This window comes from Garra rufa, chromosome 14 (genome assembly GCF_049309525.1).
Source record: "Garra rufa chromosome 14, GarRuf1.0, whole genome shotgun sequence".
Classification (NCBI taxonomy): Eukaryota; Metazoa; Chordata; class Actinopteri; order Cypriniformes; family Cyprinidae; genus Garra; species Garra rufa.
In genome coordinates, this window is record NC_133374.1 from 25795706 (window position 1) to 25806850 (window position 11145).

General features: G+C 36.8%; 2 protein-coding genes across 2 annotated transcripts; both read left to right on the forward strand.

Moving 5' to 3' along the window:
• The first annotated feature begins 1441 nt into the window (after window positions 1-1441).
• tmprss5 (transmembrane serine protease 5) lies at window positions 1442-6955 on the forward strand. Its single transcript, XM_073818224.1, has 11 exons — window positions 1442-1689; window positions 2625-2738; window positions 2996-3131; window positions 3744-3857; window positions 3934-3977; window positions 4074-4236; window positions 5679-5863; window positions 5952-6050; window positions 6181-6323; window positions 6420-6572; window positions 6681-6955. The coding sequence occupies exons 1-11, from the start codon at window positions 1527-1529 to the stop codon at window positions 6687-6689; spliced, it is 1323 nt and encodes a 440-aa protein (XP_073674325.1). The 5' UTR covers window positions 1442-1526; the 3' UTR covers window positions 6690-6955.
• An 809-nt stretch (window positions 6956-7764) lies between these two features.
• Window positions 7765-10620, forward strand: pih1d2 (PIH1 domain containing 2). Its single transcript, XM_073817349.1, has 5 exons — window positions 7765-8268; window positions 8620-8743; window positions 9651-9899; window positions 10042-10316; window positions 10480-10620. The coding sequence occupies exons 1-5, from the start codon at window positions 8083-8085 to the stop codon at window positions 10618-10620; spliced, it is 975 nt and encodes a 324-aa protein (XP_073673450.1). The 5' UTR covers window positions 7765-8082.
• The last annotated feature ends 525 nt before the right edge of the window (window positions 10621-11145 follow it).

The following is an 11145-nucleotide window of genomic DNA, read 5'->3' on the forward strand; positions in this document are numbered from 1 at the left end:
ATAAGTTCTGCAGCACACTGGACACTCAGCTGGCACACAGTCTGCATCCTATCAGTGACAGGTGGATATCTTTGGAGATGTTTGGCCCTACAAAGGGCTGGTTCAGGCAGTCCAGATAGGCCCCATGACCCCCTTGGTAAAACAACGGGTTCATTCTTTGCTCCGCTGCTGACCTCATTGTCTCTTTGTGGAGTGAAAATCCAGAGTTGCATTCTACTCAGTGGCCAAACAGCTGCTGGTGTGTAACATCTCTGCTGGGATGGAGGTGAGTGGATGAGAGAGAGTCCGAGCAGCTGCCGCCAGGAAACCCCTGGATCTAAACAAACAAAACATGGTGAGTTTTTCCCATCATGCTCAAATATCATATCTAATAATATGCTTCTTTTTTAGCAGTATGTGCTATATTTGGTTAGATCAAGACAATGTATGCATTTCAGTATATATGAGTATTTGATGCTAGAATTATTCTATTTGCAGGTGAGACTTTTTTTTAACAATAACCTTTTGTGCTTTAAGAATTCTTCATTTACATTGAAATGAGTATTGCTTTATCGTTATGAAACATATGTGACCCTGGACCACAAAACCAGTCATAAGGTTAAATTTTACAAAACTGAGATGTATACATCATTTGAAAGCTCAATAAATAAGCTTTCTGTTGATGTATGGTTTGTTAGGATAGGACAATATTTGGCCAAGATACATTTATTTGAAAATTAGGAATCTGAGGGTGCAAAAAAAATCTAAACACTGAGAAAATCACCTTTAAAGTTGTCCAAATTAGGTTCTTAACAATGCATATTACTAATCAAAAATTACATTTTGATATGTTTACAGTAGAAATTTTACAAAAAATCTTCATAGACATGATCTTTACTTAATTTCCTAATGATTTTTGGCATAAAAGAAAAATCAAAAATTTTGACCCAAACAATGTATTTTTGGCTATTGCTACAAATATACCCCAGCGACTTAAGACTGGTTTTGTGGTACAGGGTCACATACATTCTATTGATGGCAGGATAATTTCAACCTACAACCTCCTACAATTTGACACAAATTGCCTGTCCATAATTTGCATTGCATTTTAATTGTATTGTGTTTGCTAAATGTTGACAGGAACACTATTTTGAACACAAGTTCTGAAGTCAATATTGGTCAATTTACTGACATCAGAACAGTACACCATCTCTTTTATCATGCTTTTTGTCATGGATATGACACTGGGATTGATCATATCAGTGGTTACATTACAGAGTCTCAGTAGGGATGCTGTGGCAGTGATTGAGAATCCAGTGGTGGTCAGACAGTCTTTCCATCCAGAGCATCTGCAGGTGGACAGGATTGAGACGGGCCAGAATGATCCCACCTGGATCAGAGAGCTACAGTTTCTCCATCCAGGCAAGTCTGTTATTAACACACACCTGACATCTGTTCCATTTGCAAAAGTCATTATAAATAAATAAACACACTGTGGATTATATTTCAGTATTCTTCTTCTTTATAAGTCTTACCTAAACAACTGAATGGTTGTCAGTCAGTGTTGTTATGCTTTTTGGAAGTTTGTTGAACTGTTATTATTTCATACAGTGCCTAGCAAAGTGTCGGCCCATAAACTGGTGAGAGTGTTTGCAGCTCTGTGTGTACTGTGTCTGCTGGGAGGTGTTGTCATTGGAGTTTGGTTCATAGGTAATAAGTTAAATCATTGAAAAGCTTTGGTTAATAAGCAACCTGGGTGTTGACTTGTATGAGGCCTTATGACAAGAGTCGGCATGTTTACATCATTTATAAATTCTTTCAGTAGCTGTGGTCTACTAAAAGCCTCAAAGTTCATCTTCCCATTCTTGAATCCCTTTCTTATAACAAGGAAAGCAGTTAAAGCCTGCATTGCTTCTTTTATTGTTGTTATCTGTTGCTAATTTTACTGCAACACAATTCGATTTACGCCACTTTAAAAAAAATACAGATAGAATGCCACTTTTGTGGCTTTTGGTTGTAATTTTGTAGTCAAAGGGAAACAAGAGAAGCGAAAAGAATGGGAAGATGCCTGTGGGCAAATAAAACTTCCTAAAGACCTGCATCTGTGTTCTCTCCATTTTAGCCCTGATGCCTTTGAGGCTTTTAGACTACAGCTACTGAAAGAGCTTACAAACGATGTAAACATGCCGACTCTTGTCAGAACGCCGCAGCCGCTTTAGGAGTTTCTTAGTGTGGATTTGACTCGATATCTGGGTGCGTTGAAACTCTTTGAGGGAAAAAACTCTGGTTTAAGCCTACACTTACATCCATTGCTACCTGTAAGCTCTTTCAGCTGTGGTCATCGTATCAGTGTTTTATTTTCAGAGTTGTGTTGTGGTAAAAATAGCGTAGCTAAGTACCAGTAGCTCACTGAGTACAGCCGTTGTACATAATCAAAATAAAGGTGCCCCATAGTCTAAAATATGTATGTATAACGATGTGGATTTTTATATACCGTAAATCTTTCATGGGTTTTGTACTACACATTTCAGTAAGAAGCATTATTTACATTACATACAAGTCTTAATACCCAGGTTTCCCTTTAAATTTTTGCACTTAGAGTGCCCAAATGTTGTTGTTTTTTCTCTGTCTCTATCTCTGTCCAGTAAAACTTCTTTTAAAGCCAAACTCATCTCATAGCCCTGCGAGTCTAGGAGACACCAAAGACACATCCTTCTGTAATGTAACCGAGGACATCTCTGTGAAAGACTCTAGAAAAGGTATTTGTCCCTTTATCTGTGAAAACAACAGAGACCGAGCAGATAAACAGCACAGTGGACATTCATCCAAACTCACTGACATTAAACAAAGTGACATAAACACTGACCGGCGGAAGTTGTAACAAACACATTAACAACAGAATATATTTGAAATATATCCTCGAAACAAATTCAGTTAAAATATCAAATAACCACAGTCCAGTCCACTGTGCTACAGCATGTTGTTTTAGGAGAGATTTTGACTGAAAGGGGCTCAGTGTTTTACAGGATCAGTGCTGAGAACTCTCTTCTGGAGATCCAGCTGGAGAAGCTGCAGACGTGGCTGCCCGTATGTTACGAGAGGTGGAACTCTTCTCTGGGAACGCTTGTATGTCGACAGCTAGGCTATCTGAGGTGAGCATGCTGACAGCTGAATCACACACACACACTTGCAGCTCTCAGCACCTTTCACTTGACTACCAGCTGTGGCTGTTTTCTATAGGTCAACCATTCATAGTGTGACAGCAGTGTTGAAATGTACTTTGAAGTCACGTTCACTTCTAATTCAAAACGCTGACGTGTGCAGCATACAGACACTTCAAGGAAAATTAAAGGGATAGTTCACCCAACTCTCCTGTATGGTTTCTACTGTGGAGATATTTTGAAGAATAATAACACTTTTTCCATAAAATTAAAGTAAAAAGTGCAGTCAGTCTCCAAAAATGATGACAAAAACAGTGAAAGTGTTGTAAAGTAGTGCATGAGGGTAATTGTTCATGCTGTTAGTGTTTTAAAAATGTAAGTTTAGTCAGCATGAAATGTTAAGTTGTACTACATGAAAAAGTGGAAATTTGAGTTGAGTAAACTTAAAAATTTAAGGCAGCACAAACACTTTTTAAGTTGAAACTACTCATTTTTGAAGGATATGAGAATGAGAATGATGTTGAAACTGTCATTTTTAGATGAACTATTTTAATAATTAAGTTTTGAGAGTAGAACGTTTTTTCAAATAATATCTCGTTTCAGATTATCAAAGCACAAAGGCGTAAATCTGACTGACATTGGGCCGAACTACACAGATGGATTCGTCCAAATCACCTCAGAACACCAAAGCAATTTGGAGAGTTTATGGCGTTTCAGGTATTCAAGAAAATACAAATCATTTTAGTTGCCATAAGCTACCAGAACTACATGTTTCACGTGTTTTATTTCACAGGGTAAGCTGTAGTACAGGAAAGGTTATAGCACTGAAATGTTTTGGTGAGTCTGAACTTAATACGTAAGCCTAAAATAATACATGTTATCCACTTACGCTGTCTGTTTGAGACTAAACACACGTTGTTTGCTTTATTGTAGAGTGCGGGACCAGAGCAAAGCTACCTAGGATTGTTGGAGGAGTGGAAGCCACTCTTGGCAGATGGCCCTGGCAAGTGAGTCTTTATTACAGTAACCGCCACATCTGTGGAGGATCCATCATCACCAACCAATGGATAGTTACAGCTGCTCACTGTGTCCACAAGTAAGATTCTACTTCTACAAAAACTATGACTTAATTAGTTGAATGAATCTCACAAAACATGCCAAAAACCTAAGAGGAAAAGTGGAAAATTTGCTGAAAATGTACTCACCCTTAGGTAATCCAAGATCTAAATGAATTCCTTATCAGAACAGATTCGGAGAAATTTAGCATTACGTCACTTGCTCACCAATGAATTTTCAGTGAATGGGTGCCATCACAATGATAATCCAAACAGCTGATAAAAAACATCACAATAATCCATCAATTAATGTCTTGTGAAGTAAAGAGCTCCATTATTATTATTATGCCCCTTTATACAAGATGCAGAAGTCTCAGAACGTGTTCATGAAGTTTTAGCTGAAAATACCCCTTAGATCATTTATTATATCATTTTGAAATTGCCTATTTTGAGTGAAAGCTGAAAATACACTGTTTTTGTGCATGCTGCTGCTCCCCACCACCTTTTCCAGAATAGGGCTGTGCCTTTACAGCTGGTGTCTCAGATACTCTCAAAAACATCTTTTTGGTTATCATATATGGTTTTCTGAGCACACACATACAAAGCGTGCACACATGTCACATGGTATTTGAGTACTAAAATAAGTTCTCTTTCATGTCTTATTGTGCTTAAACTGTCAAATATACACAAGTTTATGTTAAAAACACACGAGTTACAAAAACAGTTGGTTATGTCTGTGAAGGTAAACAGCTGGGAAATAATTTGCATGTTTATTAAATTTGATCTTTGTGGCAGCAGTGTAATATACAGTAAATAAATCAATAAATCCACTGCTCTCTTGTTTCCTCTGAGGCTAGGAATCAAAATAGCAGGGTTGCCAGGTTTTCACAACAAAACCGCCTAATTGCTACTCAAAATTAGCCCAATTGTGTATTAGAGGGGGTCCCTGAGTAAAAGTTGTGCTCCAGGGGGTAAAATACATGGTTTTTGGCAGGGTTTCCCTGGTAAAATTTGCATTCAAGGAGCTAAAAATCATGCTTTTCACTTTACAAGGCATTAATGGATGGAATGGAGTTGTGTGGATTACTTGTGGATTATTGTGATGTTTTTATCTGCTGTTTGGATCCATTGGTGAGGAAGCTAATGCTAAATTTCCCCAAAATGGTTCCACTTAAGAATAAGCTACATCTACATTGTGGATGGCCTGAGGGTGAGTATATTTTCAACAAATGTTTATATTTTTGGGTGAACTATTTCTTTAACCCTAAAAGGTCATGTTTTTGTTAGACCCACTGCAACTGTGTAGTTGTTAACAATAGTGTTGGAATGTGGGGTGATGAAAACAAAGGGTTCAGCATTGAATAGATGACAGGCACTGCAACATAATACATAATGCCACTAGAGTTTCCAACAGTTACACACTGGGCTTTGTAAACAAATGTATTATAAGTGTGTATATCATTTGATTTTCTCTATATTGAAGCTACAGGCTACCTCAAGTGTCCAGTTGGGTGGTATACGCTGGTATTGTAACCAGCAACTCAGCTAAACTGGCTCAATACCAAGGCTTAGCTGTGGAGAGGATCATCTACAACAAGAATTACAACCACAGGACTCACGACAATGATATTGCTTTGGTGAAATTAAGAGCTTCTTTGAATTTCTCAGGTGACTAATATTCAGTAAATGTGTCATGGCATGCCTTGACTTGCAAATATCTAGTTCTTTAAGCTTTAATGATTCTTTGCTCATCCAGAAACCATCAGACCTGTGTGTCTACCTCAGTATGACCATGATCTACCAGGAGGAACCCAATGCTGGATCTCTGGTTGGGGATATACACAGCCAGATGATGGTACTGATTTTCCATAAATACATGTTTAAATGCATGTATGTTACAGTTATTTTATGATTTAAGAATATTAAAAGCTGTTATAAGACATTGTACTTTATGTAAATGTAAATTATCCATTTCTTTTTTTAAGTTCATATACCAGAGGTTCTCAAAGAGGCACCTGTACCTTTAATAAGCACGAAGAAATGCAATAGTTCTTGCATGTACAATGGAGAGATCACCCCTCGAATGCTCTGTGCAGGATATACGGAAGGAAAAGTAGATGCATGTCAAGTGAGCTCCATGCTACTCAAAATGTTTTTCAAAAATATATGAGATTCATATAATACATTTGTGAGAAGATGTAGTGATGACTCTACATTTTCTTAGGGGGACAGTGGGGGTCCTTTGGTTTGCCAGGATGAAAGCGTCTGGAGGCTTGTTGGTGTTGTTAGCTGGGGAACAGGCTGTGCTGAACCAAACCATCCAGGAGTTTATACCAAAGTGGCTGAGTTTTTAGGGTGGATATATGAGATTATAGAGGTAAGTAAATGAAGAGACAGACCATAACCCTTGAAATATAAACTTAAGCTGTTAATTGATATACTGTGTGCTCTCATTCTGTGCTTTACATCTTGTTTTCTGTCCTAGAGCTACTAAAGACTCATATTTGAAAGTAGAAGAGAAGAACATCCTTTTATCCATTTTTTTTTAAATTGTGGCCTTTTTTATTTATTATATGTTATTATATAAAGCCTCAGCATTTACACAGAACCGTAATGATTACGTTTTGATGTTTGTACATTACATGTGTACTGTATAAGAAAATTGTGGGTTTAAAATAAATGTTTAACATTTACAACAGAGGAAAATTAGCTGTTATGTTTATTTTTATTCAAATTTGCTCTGACACTCAATCCTAATAATGAAAACAAGCTTTAGCTGTGTTAAATCATGTGTTGTTTTTATTGTTATTGTACTTTTGCACAGTTCGATATTGTTGTTTGTTTTTGTGACTGTCTGGAAAGCCTATTCAAGTGTATTTCAGAAACGTTAATTTAGTTCTAACACCGATTTCATCAAGAAAGTTTGATACCTATTTGTAACCCTGGAATTCAAAACAGTCATAAGTAGCAAAGGTATGCTATATTTGTAGCAATGGCCAACAATGGTAGCCATGCATCAAAATGATTGATTTTTGTTTTATGCCAAAAATCATTACAATATTAAGTAAAGATCATGTTCCATTTAGATATTTTGTAAATTTCCTACCATAAATATGTTAAAACTTAATTTTTGATTAGTAATATGAATTGCTAAAAACTTAATTTGGACAAGTTTAAAGGCGATTCTCTCTCTCTCTCTCTCTCTCTCTCTCGACCCTCAGATTCCATATTTTCAAATAGTTGTATCTCGGCCAAATATTGTCCTTCCCTAACAAACAAAAATGGTTTTGTGGTCCAGGAGTCAAGACCACATTTCACCATCTGGAACGGCAGCGTCTGCTGCAATCACGTTTAATCTGTTACTTTTCTCAGCGCTGGTAAGACTGGTCTAATCATAGTCGCTTGTGATTACGCGATGCGATTTTAATCACTTTTTATTAATTTGTAGCTAGGAATCATTAGACGAATCACCAACCAACTGTACGTCTTTAGAGTTTATAAACGTCTTCAGTAAGAAAACGTTATTTAATTCGGAGGATCCCTTGCAACACTGAATGGAAACAGTTATTTTGAGTAAACAACGCCATCTATCGAAAGTCCACGAACAGTGCTTGTGTTAGATTAGTTTCTATGGTAACCTTTGAATTTAGGAAGGAGGAAAAGCTTGCCATGTTACTCAGTGATCATTTATCTAGTTCCTTTACAAACTCAGATTTTTACAAAAACTGATTTTTTGCACTAATATACCACGCATTTGTTACTTAATATTGTTATAAACAGTTTTCTTATTAGTTTTAGCCTTCAGACAACGTGAAGTACTCTGGGAAGGATAACTTATTTAACTAGCATTTCGTTTAGTTGTTGCAGTAGTTCGGTACATTCTGAGCATGGAAATCCCTGGTTATGATAACAAGGCAGCTCTGCAGCAGGTGAATCAGTTTTGGTCGATGTTAGATGACATGTCTCAGAATAATCCGGAGGAGTACAAGACCTTCATTGAACGCCAGTTACGGGAAGGAGCAGAGTTTCACTCACCGCCGCAGCCGCACTCATGTATCCGCACTGCTCTACTGGTAAAGTACACCTTTAACCTCTGTTATGACTCATTTTATTGAGCCAAACAAACATAAAGATCAATACAGCTGTTTGAGAACAGCTTCGAGGCCCTATTATTTGATTTGATTGCGTAAACATGTATTTAGCCTCCTTGGCTTTTTTGACATGGCACCATATTAATATCATGTTCCTTAAGATAACTGTATGAAATACTTTGAAGGAGGTGCATTTAAGTTCCATAATAAACCTCATGAATGTCGAAATCATTTAGTACCATGGTATTAGCATCTGATAATCAGAAAATGGCTTGCATGTAGTTTGAAATCATAGAAATTTTAAAAAGACTTTCTCTCTGATTACTTTTTCAGGGACCAAAGGAAGGAATATTGTACATTAACATGTGCGGCTGGAAACGTGTACCAGCGCCCACTTCTTACAGTGATCCTGTTCCTGTTTGTGGAGGACGAATGGAGACTGTGACTGAGGAGAAAGGTACAAAAACTCTGATTCTTCTTACTCACCTTCATGTCATCTAAGATATTCATGTGTTTCTTTCTTCAGTCGAAAAAGAAATTAAGGTTTTTGAGGAAAACATTCCAGGATTTTTCTCCATATAGTAGACTTCAATGGTGGCCAGTGGGTTTAAGGTCCAAATTGCAGTTTCAAAGCAGCTTCAAATGGCTCTACACAATCCTAGCCAAGGAAGATAGTCTTATCAAAACGATCTGTCATTTTCTAAGAAAAATACAAATTTAAATACTTTTTAACTACAAATGCTTGTCTTGCACTAGCTCGACCTCAGGCGTTACACAATCAGGCACGTGTGACATAGGTGGAACTACTGACTCAATGTTTACAAAGTAAACACTTTTTACTAAAAAGGTAAAACAACAATGCCAGATGATTTTGAAGGTGGAGGAAAAAATTAGATGGAGTTTTTCATCCTAACCTACCTTTTTTAACCAAATTACACAGACTTAAGTTTTAAGTTTTCCAGTGTGATTACACAAATGCATGAAGACGCACATATTCCTTGGCTGGGATGGTATAGAGCCCTTTGAAGCTGCACTGAATCTTCAGTTTGGACATTCAACCCATTGGCCACCATTGAAGTCCACTATATGGAGAAAACTCCTGGAACGTGTTTCTCAAAAAAAAAAAAAAAAAAACATTCTTTGCGACTTCTCAGTGCTTTCAAAACATTTTTTTTTGGAACTAAAACACTCACTTTTCAGGTGGCATTTGTTTCATTTTGCATTGGTTCATGGTCTTCTATTCCAGTGCAAATAACTCACCAACTAACCTACTTGATTTTCTCCTTGATTAACTTCCTATCTTCTTAGACTTGATTCTTAAACATCTTATCTTGAGAAAACCTGATCTCCTGCTTGTTTTACAGAGCAATACAGTGTTGTTGATGTAGCCTTCAACCCTGAGGTTCTGCAGACAACAGAGAAAGACAAACATGAGAAAGAGAAGCTTCATCTACTTGCTCTGAACTTCATCCAGCAGCAGTACAATCTCAGTCTGTCCCAGCACTACAAACTCACCAAGGACAAAATCAAAGGCAGAATTGAGGATATGAAGCAGCGTCTCATGTCACCACAGATGTGCAAATCTTCTGCCAAAAACCCACAATCTGAACCAGGTAAGATGCACATACTTTTGAAACTACAGAACTACAGAGATTAGCTAAATGTAAAGACCCTCATAATGAACCTTCTGGAATGCAAATGAAGCGATTATTAGCATCATAGTGCAATGTTGTGTGATTGTACCTCTTTGTGTAGCCCCATCACTCCTGCAGCAGATCTCCTCACTGCGGCTGGCTGAAAATAATGAGGACTCAACCATCCAACTAAGCATGGAGCAGGAGAATAAACCAGCCCGACCAGGTCTCATTGAGGTGATTTCCAGCTCAGAAGCAGACCAATCTCAGACACAACAGCCCAAGCATCATCTCACAGTCTGTCCCGATGACAGCAGCTCCTCTCGGATTCTGCAGCTGAGAGTTGAGCTTCCTGGGGTGAGATCTGTGTCACAGTGCCAGCTCAGCATCTCTCAGGTCAGTGTTCCCAGTGTGTCAACTGTGTTTTAATTACAAAACCATTTTATTTTTTTCGTTATCTGTTTTTTTTTTTTTTTTTTTTTCTCTGTTATCTTGTTGGAACTACAGTAAATGGTTTTTGTTTGTGCTGTGCTCTCAATAAAGGGTTTTTATTATTTAGGATGATATTCTCCTGGAAGTAGAAGACCTTTATTATCTTCACCTTCAGTTTCCTGAGTTGGTCAAGGAGGAAACATGCACTGCAGCATTTAATAAGAAGAAACAAATTCTAAATGTTAAAGTGATTATGAAAAACACGTAACACTTATTTATCCAGAAACTGAGAATATAAATACTATCGTTGCATAACTGACTGTTGTTTTAAAGATCATTAACCATGCAATGAAATTCATGGCGACATCAATAATTGCATGAATCATTTTTGGCCTCAACAGCTGTATTTTATTCACAGACAGTCATCTATTATAGAAAATAAGTAGGGATGCACCAAAATAAATTCTGTTATGACCGAACAATTATTTTATGTTATTGCTGCAAAAATAAAATAATTATTTGATGTTAAAATTCTGTATTATTTTGTTTAAGTAATTTAAGAATAGAACACTATCAACTAAAATATCTAATTTTTAAATAGGTTTAGACATCACAACATTGTGAAGTACAGTATAAAAAAAAAATATTTTTTAGAGTTGCTGAAGTAAATGTTTGTATGGAAAATTAAAACTAAATTTAAAAATAAAATATCCATATACACTACTAGTCAAAAGTTTAAGAACAGTATGATTTTTCATGTTTTCATGAATTGCATTATTAAGAAAACATTTAT

Bases quoted from the DNA above. Each gene is read 5' to 3' on its own strand.
- tmprss5 (XM_073818224.1), top strand. From the start codon at position 1,527: ATGGTTGTCAGTCAGTGTTGTTATGCTTTTTGGAAGTTTGTTGAACTG. The intron at 4,237-5,678 runs GTAAGATTCTAC...TCTATATTGAAG, and splicing joins GCTGCTCACTGTGTCCACAA to CTACAGGCTACCTCAAGTGT. The intron at 5,864-5,951 runs GTGACTAATATT...TTGCTCATCCAG, and splicing joins AGCTTCTTTGAATTTCTCAG to AAACCATCAGACCTGTGTGT.
- pih1d2 (XM_073817349.1), top strand. From the start codon at position 8,083: ATGGAAATCCCTGGTTATGATAACAAGGCAGCTCTGCAGCAGGTGAAT. The intron at 8,269-8,619 runs GTAAAGTACACC...TTACTTTTTCAG, and splicing joins GTATCCGCACTGCTCTACTG to GGACCAAAGGAAGGAATATT. The intron at 8,744-9,650 runs GTACAAAAACTC...CTTGTTTTACAG, and splicing joins GACTGTGACTGAGGAGAAAG to AGCAATACAGTGTTGTTGAT.